The following is a 16,075-nucleotide window of genomic DNA, read 5'->3' on the forward strand; positions in this document are numbered from 1 at the left end:
TAAATATTTTTAGTTATCAGTTAATTTAGATTTTAATCAATTTTTTGCAGCTAATATGTTGTATACACAGTTAACCTTGTTCACTGAATATTTTCTTAGAAATTCACTGTTCATACAGTTTAGATGAACATTTTTTTCCCAGATGCCTCACGATGCTTTGTGAGGCCAGTGTGATATCACAGAGTTGTATGAGCCATGCACAGAACTTACACACATGCGTACTGTAAGATTGATACCACTCTGCTTTGAGCACATGTGATGTCACAACCCGCTCAGCACTTCAGGCTTCCATACAACATGCATTAAAAAATGAAAAATAAAAAACTTGCAGTATTTTCATTTGAAGGGTACATTAGCTGACCGTAATGAGAATATTATGAGTACAGGTACCAGTCGACTTGCATACAGGTTATGTTCTGGCACAGGAGACACAAATTGATGTAGACATATCAAGATAATTATAGGAGAGGGGTCCAATATGTTGTACAGAATAAGATACACTAATATCACTTAAATTTATGTATTCCTCCTTGTTTTTGAAAATTACCGTTATTGTAAACAGGATAGTATTTTAAAGTCAATTCTAAATGACATGGGTAACCAATGTAACAATGCTAAAACTGGAGAGATGTGCTCAGATTTTCTTTTTCTAGTTAAGATATTTGTTGCTGCATTCTGCACTAATTGCAACTGATTGATGTCTATCTTAGGTAGTCTTGTAAGGAGTGCATTACAGTAATGTAGTTAACTAAAAACAAAATCGTGAATTAATTTTTCAGTGTCTTGCAATGTTCTTTAAATGAAAAAATGTAGTGCTAGTAACATAGTTTTTATACAGTTTAAAGCTTAGGTCAGATTCAATGAGTACACTTAAATTCTTTATCTCTGCCTTGATTTTTAAACCTAAGAGATCAAGTTTATTTCTAATACCCTTGCTAGTTCTGTATTTTCAATCACTAAGATTTATATTTTTCCTTGTTTAGTTTGAGAAAGTTACTACTAATCGAGTCAGAGATAATGCTAAAATATTAGATCAGAGAGTCTGACTCGGCCCAGGGTGCGAGTGGCACAACTCGGAGTAGAAGGATTTGGACATCAACAAAATCAGTAAGAATCTTTCTGATCTCTGAGATGCTTTCATCTGACAAAAAGCTGTTGAATCTGCATGTCTTGGGATTCCAGTTGTTTAGCAACACATTGAAGCTCGTGGTCAGCCACAGAAGCAGTAAAGTGGACTAAGGACATGAGTACGATTGGCTGTTACTAGATAAGATTTATGTCCATGGACAACTGTACTGCCAATGGTATTGTTTTCTGTGCACTGGTAGCTCAGTTCCACACGGCTAATTTGCATATGTAAAAGCCACCATACTAAATAAGCCCTAAAGCAACCTCCTTGCTCCACCTTCCCTCTTCAAAAAACATAGGAATGCTGTGAAATAATAAAAATGAGAGATTTGTTGCTATTTACAAGACGTTTTCTTCGTTTTGATGGAAGAAAAAACTGTGAAGCATCTGCACAGATATATATGATACTTAAAAGATGTGCTCGCTGCGCAGGAGCTGGGACTTCAAATGATGGAATTAGCCAGAGTGGAACTCTGTGAGCAAAATGAGAAATATTTTATTTACTTATTGCTAATTTATGATCGTGTTTTAGTGATTTTGGAGGTCAATTTGTTTTGTTTTTCTTATAGGCACTGCTATTTTGAGGACTTTTTGTTGATGATTGCTATTCTATTGCTAGACAAGGTCCTATGACAAACCAAATTATCATTTAGAGATATATATATGTGTGTTTATTGGTTTTAGAATTTTTGCCCCCTCTACTTCACTATAATTTTTTTATACATGTTTTGAGCCTTGGTTATTTTTGACTTCTTGGTTACGTCTTTCTGCTTGTTACTTTGATTACAATTTATCTCCTGATTCCTTTTCTAACTAAATTCTGCATCTGTCCCATGCAGTTAGTACAACTTTAACTGCTAGATTTACATAGTTTGAAATGTTAACATTTCACACTATGAAATCACAGATGATGTGCCCCTTGTTATTGTCAACTTCACTAGATTTTATGCCAAGTTCTGAATACCAGTTCTTTATCCAAATATGTGATTTACATGCTATGGGACTAATTTCTGATGACTAAATTAGATGCTTGTTTTCCTGTTATGCAATGACTCTGTGGCTAAATTTGTGCTGCTGATTTTGGCCTTGTACAAAGGGGCCTGGAGAGACTGAAGCTGAATCAGGAACCAAATTATCTAAAAAAAAAAACAAAACCACAAGTTAATCAATTTTCAGTTTGCCAAATGGCTGTCAGATTCGTAATACAATCCTTCTGATGTTTATCTTATCTGTTTCAGAAGTCTGGAGTTAAGTCACTTGACCTTGGTTGTTCATAAAAGATGTCATCCAGATGACAAAGGCTTACGAAGGCTTACTGTATAATAGTATATAAGTGAAAAGCAATGTGGGCTAAGTCATTACCCAAGTTCAAACCTGTTTATAAGTTAAAAAATACAGAGGCTTTAAAGTAAGTAAAAATGAATTAATTCTCACTAATACTATTAAATTAAATAAAAAACAAATTAGGTTTCATTAATATTATTCTTTCCCCCAAAAACACAATTAGCACAATAAATAATTAACAGAAATGTCTCTGCTAATTCAATTGAATGATTAACTGACAGCAATCAATAAACATTAATGACTTAAGTTTCAATTAAGCATCAACTAATCATTCAGCATTACTTCCATCCTTATAAAACCACATGGTGCACTAACCTTGTAATTAAAGGTCAGGCCAATATCATAGTTAGTAAATCTTTTATAATGTCATTCATTTAAATTAAGCAAAAGCCATGCTCTACAAAGTTAATTCATAGCAAAACACTCTCTAAAAAAAAACACAAAAAAAAAGTTTTTTTTTTGCAGCTTCTTTAATGGAGACTTAGACTGAATGGGTCTATAGGACATATGGACTTTTTGTTTGTTTTGTGTCCTGTTCAGCTCTCCTTGTCTCCGAGAATGGAAACTGTTTGAACAACCTAGATGTTGTCTGATTGCCTGACCAGCAAACCGTTGATTTCAGGGCTCTTGTTCAGAAAGCAAATGTTCTCCACATTTCTTTTTCTTCTCCATTCATCTCTATTGCCCTATTAAATTCATGAATTTAGGTATGTTTACAAGCCTTAAGTTCTACTACGTTGGCCATGCTCTCTCTCTCTCAGGGGTGGGGGGCAACTTGTTTTCAATCCTATTTTTTGTAAACATTGATCTAATTGTATGGAATGATTACAATAAAGTTAATAAAATAAAAAAAAAAAAAAGCGGATGCCACTTGGTTTGTTTCGCAATAATTAAGATTAGGTATATACGTAGGCGTGACCCTGTATTCGGATTCAGCGGGTTAGAAAATGGATGGATGGATATATAAGTAGGTTTCACATTTCTGTTATCCTTTTATCCCTAAAATAGTGACTTAACATCAGGGACCTATTTTATTGACCTCAAGGTTAGTGTTTGGACGAGGGGAAGGCTGTCTCAAGTGGCGTCTGCTTTCTGAACAAGACCCGATTTCAGTTGTGCCTTATTCTTTTGAATATTGGTGGTCCTACTCTTTTGAGCTGTCCAAGTGTAATTTTAGCAGCCGTTATATTTTTGTCTACCCTCTGTTCATCCATTTTAAGCACACCACTGGCAAGCTACCTAATTCTTGCCTTATTTTTGCACTCTTATTACCGTCAGCAGTTTCTGCATTTGTGTTTGTATTTTGTATGTGCAGCTAGGCACTCTTCATCCTTGGCAATGTTTATTTTTGTTTTATCTACAGTGCTGTCCATTTCATATCTAAACTAGTTAATTCATGTCTGAACTGCTAAATCTTCAATGTTGTCTTTTTTTTTTCTCATTAGACCTACACCCGCTATGGAAAATGTTACACATTTAACTCAGGCCAAGATGGATATCCTTTGATGACCACTTTAAAAGGGGGAACTGGCAATGGTCTTGAAATAATGATGGATATTCAGCAAGATGAATACCTTCCAGTCTGGGGAGATACAGGTAAACATATATAGTACACAGTAGTTTGTGAAATTTCATGAGATATCCTAATTTTTCTTCAATATAGTAAAATGCATTGTTAAACTATGCTATACCTTGCAAAACTGATTAAACCCAATACATAATGTCAGTTGTTAAACTATGACATTCAAAATATATAACATTTTTGGTAATTAAAGGGAACATACATTTTTCTGTCTTTTAACAAGAAAAAAAATTCTTTCATGTTGGAGCTCTGAAAAACTTTTTAGGAGTTGTTCCACCAGCTCAGTCCTAGACCAGTAAAATCACTAGTGTAATCTTTTTTGATTATGTTTATGAAAGCTGATGAAGCGTTTCACACTATGATTTTTTCAAAGCTCCCACAGGACAGTACATGTCACTGTTTAAAGATGTTCTCTTTTAAATGCATTGCTTCTTGTAGACTGTTAATTTCATTTGGTACACTGTATATTTGTCTCTCAAATATGAATATTATATCCAATACAATTACTGTATACAGACTTCTAATAAAATAGATTCATAAAGAAATATACCCATGTACTAACAAACATTTTGGTGGTATAAGTGTTGTAAAGTACTAGATGGATGAATATTAAAATATATCAAATAAATACCTGGTTGCCAAGCACTGCAACCTTTATGGAAATCTTACTAAGGATCAGCAACTGCATTTTCTTATTACAGACAGTCCTTGCAGACAAATGAAGCGGTGCTAATGTGAAATTTTTATACTTCACATAGTTCAACACTTATTGTTATTGAAAATGAAAGTAATGAAAACTGGATTCATTTTAATCGAAATATTTTTCTTTTAGTTGTATATTCATAAAAATTAAATTATGTGAGAATAAATAGCTATGCTTTGAAGATGGGCTTAAGCAGTTTTAAATGCTGACCCTTAGGATGAAATCCAGCAGCAGTTGCATAGCTCTCTTAATGTTACAGAGACATTTTATTATTTTACATTTAGTCACATTTAGTTTTTTTATGTCATTCAATTTTTCTGCTTGTGTTATACTATGTGTTCTTTGAATATTATTGAAAAAAAAAAGATCCTAAGCAATTCCCTTTGACTATAAGATGGTATTACAGTTTCTTAATATGTGATGTCCATCTGTTAAAAAGGCCTTTCTGTCTAACTGTCCCACATGTCTATCTTAAGCACTGCTGCTGAAATTCATCAGTTTGGTTCTGTGTTGATGCCATCATATTTACAGTACATGCATATTTTCTCAAACCAGTAGATATGGTTTTAAATTTTAACATACAGAAATGATTATATGTAAGGAAGCCATTATTAAAAGATGTGTGATATATTCATGTTAAAAGTTGCGTGTCTTGTTTAATTATATTATGTTTACATATTTTATATTGAAGTTTACAGGTGACACAGATGTTCTGAACAGCTGTATCAATTTTTATGTAGATATGGAAAAATTATACTACCCTTATTCCAATTAATCACAAAATTATTTATTTGTTGTTTAAAGTATGTTACTGTATGTAAAACTGGATATTGTAAATAGATGTAAACTGTTTCACTTCCAGTTTTATCTCTTTGCCAAAGTTATCCAACAATAGCAGGTATGCTTGTACAGTTTATCTGCTGTAGTCATCCAAAATGGAACTCCATATATTTAAAATTTTCATTTATATTGCAGCTTTTTTAGACCTGGTTAGTCTATGGTCGTGAAACCCTCATAATTAAATTGTAAATAATAATGTTAAAAATGCACTATATCTTATTGTCATAACAAACCCACAACAGTTATCTCAAGTTGATAGTTCTCAATAGATTTTATGATAACACAAATTAATCACTCCATTAATCACTCCATCACTCCATTAATGTGGAAATTTCACTAACCTGTTGTATTAAATGTTGTTCTTTAACAACAGACCAATATCCTTTGTCTAGAATGGAAGTGAGGATAGCATTTTTCAGAAAATGTGCAGTACATTTTTAAAAAACACTTTGATAATTAAGTGTCCCAAGTCATCAGAATCTTGATATAGTCAATTATTGTCATGTCTGTGTCTGTCAGTGTGATGCTGACCTATTGATGTCTAAAATTTGTAACACAGCATTCTATTTGCCAAACCAACTTCTAAGTACAGTTAATAAGCTATAACTTGTACACTTGGAGCACTGCTTCTACAGAATCACAAGGAGATACTAGAAAATTCTTGGTTCAGCAGAAAACTAAACCTTAACTTTCAACTGGTATTTACTGTATGTGTTGGTAATATGGTTCCTCAAAAAGAATGTCACAAATTATGCATATGGAGTGGAGCTATAAGATTCAAAATAATATATTTATTTAATCAGTTTACATTGCCTTTTACAGTGTAAATTATTACTTTTTCTATTTCCTCATCCACTTTCAATTTAATTAGAACTTTGCTGCCTGTTGTATAATAGTACATGGGATGTGTGGTCTATAAATAATGGTCATGTTTTCATTGTAGTAAGTATAATAAAGTGTGGCCATATGCATTAGTTCCTGGGCTGTAATGTGTTTAATTGATGCCAGGAGATAATTATGTAATAAATCTTGAAATGTTTAAGCAACATTCTTGTCTTCCAGGTTTACATTGTAAATACAGTTTAAAAAAAAAAAGTGACATTATGCTCAAACTATATGATGTAGGATTTTAACTGTAACTGGTGTACTGTGTACAGTTCTGGGGCCTCATGTATAAACGGTGTGTACGCACAAAAATGTTGCGTAAGAACGTTTCCACGTTCAAATCGCGATATATAAAACCTAAACCTGGGCGTAAAGCCATGCACATTTCCACGGTAGCTCATACCCTGTCGTTTGCAAGTTCTCCGCTCAGTTTTGCAGACTGGTGGCACCCAGCGTCAAAGCAGTGCTACTGTTCCTGTGTGGTTTTCCTTTCTTTTTTATATTCATATCCCTGACGTGGCTTTATAAATACACTGAAATTAAGCGCATATTGTTTATTAGTTTAATGCATTTGATTGTAATTAACCTGTAACAATATAATGGTCCACAGGATGATCAAACTATTCCAAATACCATAGCTGTTTTAGCGTTGTTACTGTCACTGCACCTTTTTCTTCTTCTTCTTTCAGCTGCTCCTGTTAGGGGTTGCCACATCGGATCATCTTTTTCCATATTACTCTCACTGCACCACTCGGAGTATTTATATCACTGTATCTGAGTGTGAAACACAGTTGTACAACAGCTGATCAGAAAGAGAATTATCGGTATACAGCATCAAGCACATGCTGCCTCAGCCATGCTGTCTATTGAACTGTTGTCATACGGCAAACGCTTCAGAGCCTTTTCTTGCGGTTCAGAAACAGTTTCAGCCCAAGGGCTCTAAACGCACTCAATCAGTCCAACAAGTGCTCCTTGTAGAACTGTTTGTACTTATAAGTACAATTACCTCACTGTAAACTTGCGATACAGTTATAATATTGCACATAAACTTCATTCAAATAATCTATATTGTTATTAATTAAACATGTGAGGTCATGGTGCCACAGCATCCGTTCACAGATTGTTCCTGCCTCGCGCTGTATATTTGCTGGGGCTGGCGCAACACTGGATGGATAGACGGATAGAATAATTAAACACATACTATGAAAATATTTCAGTGTTCCTTAAAAGTTTTAAAGAATCGACGTTCTAAGCTTACAGATGGCTTAATGTCTATTACAGAGCTGATTGACAGGAATTGGAAGTTAGTACATTTGAAAGAGACAGTACCGCTGCAATAAATTATTTCATCAAAGGTCATGCATGCCGCAACAAGCATCTGGTGTGAGACATGAACAATAACTGTGCCACCATGTTCCCATGTTTAATAACATGCTTTAACTCCTATCATCATAAAAATTACATCACGTATACATCTCAGTTTTATAATTATTCAGAGAGCTGTAATATCACAAATGTAATAGATTCTTTGTCCTGTCGGAGGAAGAGAAAGCCCTGAAACACACAGTGATTCACACACAGAGCACATAGAAGATCAAATACAAAACAAAGCATTTAACCACTTCAGTTACGATGGGATTCGAGAAACTAATAAATTAAATAACTTTAAGATGAAGTTTATGATTTTCTACTTAAATGACAAAATAAACTACGTGATTAAAGTGGAAATTTCGAGATTAAAGTTGACATTTCGTACTTTTTTCCCCATCGTGTGCATATTTTTTTCTCTTTACCCTAATAAGCTTTCATATGACACTCAGACAGTGGGCTACGACTCGCCTTTTCATGGGGACTTTGATATCTGACAACTTTTTTATTTCGGGCACTGTGCGACTTTGTGAACTTGAGCTTTCGAGTTTCTCCGACACGCTATGTCACTCGATCAACTTTATTTTGTTGTTTATACCACTGTTTAAACCAACAAATAGCATGGTTTTCCTTGCCTCCACTTGGTATTTGCCAAAATTCTATTTTCCCTCGTGCTTTTGCCATTGCCTTTTCACAGAAAACTGAGCTTGAATTACCAGAGCCTACAAAAAAAAACTCTTAGATCCGTCCCATCTTAAAATGCTTTGCACCTCTCTGTCAGCGTCTTTTGTCCTTTAAATGTGTTGATAAGCAGCAAACAGCAAGCTGCCTGCTATCACATCCAGTACAGTTTTCTCAGCTCAAGTCTGTTTACCTGTGTATCAGTTGCTTAGAGTTGTATAGAGTGAGAAGTCAAGCAAAATGACACCTTTTATAAATACTATATCGTTATTTGGAACACTTGCATTTCATGTGTGTTCCGTGTCTACAATGATCTATGGAAACACATCATTAAAACAGAAATGTTTTTCATGTTTTAGTAATAATTGACAAAATGTAGACATGAAGTGTATAATGTGTGAAGCCTGAATTCCAAATATCAAAGAAACACTTTCACAAAAAGGTACAAATAGAACAAAAGTGCTTCCATTCAAAAATATAACTGCAGAAAAATGACATTGACACACATCTGCTATGACAGCTATGGTGGTGCAACGGTATCAGCTGTTAACTGGTAATCAAAGCATCCCAGGGGAGTATGTTTTGAGAAGTGAGCTTCTTGTATTCTTACTATTTTAGAATAAAAACATACATTTGATTCCAGTCTGTAACAGTGTAATTTATAATTGTAAAGATTAGCTTTGTTTTTTTTTTTTTATTCAGTTTTATTCTCTCAGCTGCATTCACAATGCCAACTCCACACGTATTTAACACTGCTGTTTTCACATAGACGTGCTATAACAGAGGTAAACTCAAATCATGACGATGGTTCTACATCGGATCAAAAATGCACTTCTGCCATTGCTGTACTTTGTATATGTACATGGGAAGCTCTGCACTCTACTTGTGACTGTAGGAAGTAAATAAATAAATAAAGTAAATAAATAAAGGTGTTGTGGGAGCGTGAACATGAATGAGAATAAAACTAAAAAAAAGACGCTAACTTTGACAAGTACTATACATTTACAGCGGTTGTTACAGACACATATCAAATGTATGTTTTTATTCTATAATATTAACAATAAGAGCAGCTCTCAACTCAAAACGGTAAACTTAAGAAGCTGCTAGCATCCATCCCAGAAGCTCTTGATTGGGAATCAGCAGGTCTTAGCATTGCACCACGCAAGTTGTCGTATCAACCGCTGCTTTCTTTTTTCTTTGTTTATATTCTTGAATAAAAGTGCACTTGTTTTGTTATACTTGTACCTTCTGTAAAAGTGTTTATTTGATATTTGGGCTTCACACATTATACAATCACGCCATGATTACAACTGCATGAAGGTATGCAAATGAATATAATGAAAATAGAGACTTAGGTATATATAACATTTGGAATAATTCATATTATGACCTGTATTGTACATTTCGGAAAACGTTGTTGCACTAATGCAACATTATATTCATTATATTCAATCTGACTGGGATTTATGTAGCGGAAGAACGTGGAAGTTGGCGAACGCACAGATTTATGCATCTGGATTTTTTTGTGTGTAAGCACATTTCAGCTTTTGTGCTTACGTTATGTTATAGTGCGAATTCTACGCACGGCGCTATGCATGAGGCCCCTGGTCTGCATTCTACAAAATAGATACAAATGCTCCAAAACCAGGGCAAATATGAGCAATAATGTGAATCTCAGAGCTGCTGTTTGCAGGCTAAGAGAATAAAACCTCTGCAAAAGACTTAATCTGGGTCTTCAAAAGTATTAAAAAGGCATTGATGAAGTCAAACTAGCATATGTATTTCACATAAATCATGAATTCCATACTCGAGCATAGATGGAAATTAAGAAGCAGAACATTGAAAAATGGAAAGAGCATTTTATTAGAAGCTGAGTGCCATAATTATTGGGACAAGATAGCAAATATCTAACCTAATAGCCTGAGATATATTTACATTTTCTAAGAAAGTTAATGAGTGACATCTCCTGTTGCCTATATGTTACACAAATGGTTATAGCAGTTGCCTGCCTGCTATTAAGTGAATGTGTCTATACTGTTAACCTTAATTAAATTTAGTTCTACTAAATCCAGAATGGGCGGCACAGTGGCGCAGTGGCAGCGCTGCTTCCACGCAGTTAGGAGACCTGGGTTCACTTCCTGGGTCCTCCCTGCGTGGACTTTGCATGTTCTCCCCTTGTCTGTGTGGGTTTCCTCCCACAGTCCAAAGACATGGTGGATTGGTGATTCTAAATTGGCCCTAGTGTGTGTTTGTATGTGTCCTGTGGTGGGTTGGCATCCTGCCTGGGATTGGTTCCTGCCTTGTGCCCTGTGTTGGCTGGGATTGGCTCCAGCAGACCCCCGTGACCCTGTGTTTGGATTCAGCGGGTTGATGGATGGATAAATCCTGAACTTTCATTTATTCAAAAGGACAAAAAGACATATCTGTGATATACCTTCTCAAATTTAATGTAAAAATGATTCCATGGTTGCTCCACAGAATCTGTGGAATCTCTTAGGAAATCTTAATATATTAGGGACTCTTATTAGCTGGATTCAAGTGCATCAGCACTCACTTCCTTGTCCAAAAAATGGTCAGAGTTTGACATGACCAACCTACTATAGGCACACAAAAAGGACACTTTAATGGCCTTTTTAAAACTTCCTCTGTTTACATATTGGAACATTGTTAATGAAGACCTTTCACCAACTTGTTCTACAAGAAATCCTCTAAATTAAAGGCAAAACAGATAATTTTCTTTCTTTACTTACACATTTAATCACATATTATTCAATATATCTTAAGAAAAAGATAAGTGACTGTATGTCTGTCTGTGTATCTGTCCAGGTGCTATGTCTTTGTCATTTCAAAAGATGGCACATCAAAAACATTAATATTTTTTTACGAATCCCATACCAAATGGCATACCATAGAGAGAGAGAGAGAGAGAGAGAGAGAGAGAGATATATTGCATGGTTCACTGGAAACGTTAACGCTGAGGCCTAATTTGATTATAAGTAAAATATTAAGTATTTAATACTACTACTAATAATAATGCTTTATTTATGTAGCGCCTTTCATACACTTAAGGCCACTTTACAATTCAATAAACACATTAACAAGACAATAGAAATTACATAGAAGAAAATGAATGATACTCATTGAACAGATGTGTTTTTAACAGGAGTTTGAAATGAATAATAGATTTTTCCTCGCAAAAGCTGAGAGGAAGAGCATTCCACATTTTAGGGACTATCACACTGAAAGCTTTGCCATCCATAGTTGCTAAACCTGTATCTAGGTACAATGAGTAAGTTAGCGTCCAATGATTTTAATGTACGAGCAGGAGTGTAAGGAAGCAGCACCTCAGACAGATAATGAGGGGCTAAACCATGAAGGGCTTTGAAGGGGAGAAGAATAATTTTATATTTGATTCCTGAAAAGACTGGTAACCAATGCAAATCATAAAGGACAGGAGTGATGCGAGTAGATTTAAGTTTGTGGAAGTAGCCGAGCAGCAGAATTCTGAACATATTGTAATCTATTGATATATTTGGTCAGGATGCCATAAAACAATGTATTACAATAGTCCAGACGGGTAGTTATGAAAGCGTGAATGAGTGTTTCAGTATCCTTCACACTGAGGAAAGAATGCAGATGAGCAATGTTGCAAAGATGAAAAAAAAGCTGTCTGTTCTATTGAGCTAATATATGGTTGAAAAGTAAGATGCTGATCAAAGATGATACTTAAATTATGGACTGATGCTGAGGGTTCAACCAGGATCCCATCAATGTCAATTTTTCGCCCACAATGGGTAGAGAGGAAAGATTTGGCACCAACTAATAAGATTTCTGTTTTATCAGGATTAAGTCATAAAAAATATCTGTTGTCCAATGATTGATTTCCCGAATGCAATCAGTCAGCGCAACAGGTGAAGATGTTGCAGTTGCATCAACACTTATATAAAGTTGTGTGTCATCAGCATAGCAGTGGAAGCTTAGACCATACCGACGAATAATCTCACCTAATAGGAGCATATAAATGTTCAAATGATTTGTACCTAGAACTGACCCTTGAGGGATACATTGTGTGAGTGAAGTAGTGGCAAATTTGTGTTCCCTAATGAAGAAATAATACTGACAATCACTGAGATATGATGTGAACCAAGAAAGAGCAGCACCAGAGATACCAATAGCTGAAAGTCGGGACAGTAAAATGTCATGGCTAATTGTATCAAATGCTACACTTAAGTCAAGGAGAACTAGAATAGCAGCCATCCCAGAATCTGCAGTTATAAGTAAGTCATTGGTTACTACCTTCATTAAAGCAGTTTCATTGCTTTGTAGGGCTCTAAGCAAATTATGCAAGTTTAAATAATCTTTAAGTTCAGCAGCAATAACCTTTTCTAAGATCTTAGCCATAAATGGAAGATTAGAGATTGGGCGATAAAATTTTAGCTGTAACGGATCTGAGCCAGGTTTTTTAAGATTACAGGGTTACAGCAGCAGTTTTTAAATCACTTGCAATAACACAGGTGCGGAAACTAACTACAGCTGATTAAGTGAGAAATGGGAGCGGAAAGTTTATCAGTACAAGCCTTAATCAGTAAAGTAGTGGCAGGGTCTAAGTGTCAAGTAGATTGATTTGATTTAGATATTACTTCAGCAAAAAGCTCTCTTTATATTAACAGCAGCCTGTTAAAAAATCTATGTGTTGTCCCCCAAAAAATTAACATTTAAGCTAATTTGGAAAATGAAGTATATAAAACAAATACAGTGCATCCAGAAAGTATTCACAGCACATCACTTTTTCTACATTTTATGTCACAGCCTTATTCCAAAATGTATGTAGAATTCTGAGGAAAAAAAAATTAATTTAATTCAATACCCCCATAATGACAAAGTGAAAAAAGTTTACTTGAGGTTGTTGCAAATTTATGAAAAATAAAAAAACTGAGAAAACACATGTACATAAGTATTCATAGCCTTTGCCATGAAGCTCCAAACTGAGCTCAGGTGCATTCTGTTTCCCCTGATCATCCTTGAGATGTTTCTGCAGTTTAATTGGAGTCCACCAGTGGTATATTCAGTTGATTGGACAGGATTTGGAAAGGCACACACCTGTCTATATAAGGTCCCACAGTTGACAGTTCATGTCAGAGCACAAACCAAGCATGAAGTCAAAGGAGTTGTCTGTAGATCTCCAAGACAGGATTGTCTCGAGGCACAAATCTGGGGAAGGTTACAGAAAGATTTCTGCTTCTTTGAAGGTCCCAATGAGCACAGTGGCCTCCATCATCCATAAGTGGAAGAAGTTCAAAACCACCAGGACTCTTCCTAGAGCTGGCCAGCCATCTAAACTGAGCGATTGGGGGAGAAGGGCCTTAGTCAGGGAGGTGACCAAGAACCCGATGGTCACTCTGTCAGAGCTCCAGAGGTCCTCTATGGAGAGAGGAGAACCTTCCAGAAGGACAACCATCTCTGCAGCAATCCACCAATCAGGCCTGTATGGTAGAGTGGCCAGACGGAAGCCACTCCTTAGTAAAAGGCACATGGCAGCCCACCTGGAGTTTGCCAAAAGGCACCTGAAGGACTCTCGGACCATGAGAAACAAAATTCTCTGGTCTGATGAGACAAAGATTGAACTCTTTGGTGTGAATGCCAGGCGTCATGTTTGGAGGAAACCAGGCACCACTTATCACCAGGCCAATACCATCCCTACAGTGAAGCATGGTGGTGGCAGCATCATGCTGTGGGATGTTTTTCAGCGGCAGGAACTGGGAGACTAGTCAGGATAAAGGGAAAGATGACTGCAGCAATGTACAGAGACATCTTGGATGAAAACCTGCTCCAGAGTGCTCTTGACCTCAGACTGGGGTGATGGTTCATCTTTCAGCAGGACAACGACCCTAAGCACACAGCCCAGATATCAAAGGAGTGGCTTCAGGACAACTCTGTGAATGTCCTTGAGTGGCCCAGCCAGAGCCCAAACTTGAATCCGATTGAACATCTCTGGAGAGATCTTAAAATGGCTGTGCACCGACACTTCCCATCCAACCTGATGGAGCTTGAGAGGTGCTGCAAAGAGGAATGGGCGAAACTGGCCAAGGATAGGTGTGCCAAGCTTGTGGCATCATAATCAAAAAGACTTGAGGCTGTAATTGCTGCCAAAGGTGCTTCGACAAAATATTGAGCAAAGGCTGTGAATACTTATGTACATGTGATTTCTCCATTTTTTAATTTTTAATAAATTTGCAAAAACCTCAAGTAAACTTTTTTCACGTTATCATTATGGGGTGTTGTGTGTAGAATTCTGAGGAAAAAAATGAATTTAATCCATTTTGGAAAAAGGCTGTAACATAACAAAATGTGGAAAAAGTGATGCATTGTGAATACTTTCCGGATGCACTGTATTTCTTGATGTTTAAGATTTCAGTATTATGGTATAGTGCCCTACAGCGTAAACATTTATATAATGCACATCTTTAGTTAGATAGCATTTTTGGTGTCAAAGATTAAATGTAACTCAATGAAAATAAATAAACAACATGTCTAAATATAATACTCACACTTGTGATGTTAGTACTGGAAATATGTCCCTTAGGGGACTTCTGTAAACCTTTTTTGTATGCAATGATTCAGAGATCAGTCAGGCAATTATTTTGCGATAACAAACACAATTAGTTTGTTGTATGAATTCCAGCTGTGCCGCTAGACTGACCATACAACTCATATGGAACATTTTTCCTATCATACAACATAATATACAAGGGTCGTTCAAAAAGTTTCTGCACTTTTATATTTTCGTTGGAAACAGTGGAGGCGGAAGGAGTAGTAATTGGGCATTAAAAAACTGAAAACGACGCTGGGAAAATTACATCGCAAATGAACGTAACTATGTAGAAAAGTGATGTCATTTGTTTTTGAAATTCTTAATAAACAGAGTTTAAAAAAGTGCAGAAACTTTTTGAACATCCCTCATACATTGCATGTGAGGTTGATACAGTCGTCTTATGCCGTTATTACCAAATTTTAAGTGACATAAAAAGTACATTTTCTTCAAGCTATTCATTAAAATAATTTGTTTCCAAGTCAATCTGTCAGTTATTTTCAACTATTTCTATTTTGTATATAGCATATTAAGAAGCTCAAACCACTTAACATTTATAAATATCAAACTGAATAAAACACATTAAAAACATAACATAAACATTAAACATACATTAAACACACATACAGAAATTTACATTAAGCCAAATATTTAGCTGCTAATTGCTACCGTTTTAAGTAATAATTGATAAGACCATAGATTTGAATGACAATTTAGTGAGTTTAGTTAGAAGAGTGAGCAGAACTCTTTTTGTAACATTTATAAGGTGTACTTCTGCAAAGCTTTTCTATCTACATATATAAACATTGTAAAGGAAGACTTTCTCCAGTTTTTTCTACACAGAATCCTCTGAAATAAAGGGTAAAACAGGCAGTTTTCTGTATTTGCACATTTAATCTTACACACATACAATTTTATATGTTTATACATTTTCAATGCTAAAACAGCTTATGTT

General features: G+C 35.5%; 1 protein-coding gene across 5 annotated transcripts in view; it reads left to right on the forward strand.

Moving 5' to 3' along the window:
* asic1c (acid-sensing (proton-gated) ion channel 1c) overlaps positions 1-16,075 on the forward strand; it is a 1,167,770-nt gene that overhangs the window by 934,437 nt on the left and 217,258 nt on the right. For 4 of the 5 annotated variants that reach the window (XM_039753240.1, XM_039753242.1, XM_039753243.1 and 1 more), the window contains exon 2: positions 3,918-4,068. The exons of the other annotated variant lie outside the window; for it this stretch is intronic. In XM_039753240.1, coding sequence (XP_039609174.1) covers positions 3,918-4,068 — 151 coding nt within the window. The remainder of the gene's footprint in view (positions 1-3,917; positions 4,069-16,075) is intronic. 5 annotated transcript variants of the gene reach the window in all.

The sequence above is a fragment of the Polypterus senegalus genome, chromosome 5 (genome assembly GCF_016835505.1).
Source record: "Polypterus senegalus isolate Bchr_013 chromosome 5, ASM1683550v1, whole genome shotgun sequence".
Lineage (NCBI taxonomy): Eukaryota > Metazoa > Chordata > Cladistia > Polypteriformes > Polypteridae > Polypterus > Polypterus senegalus.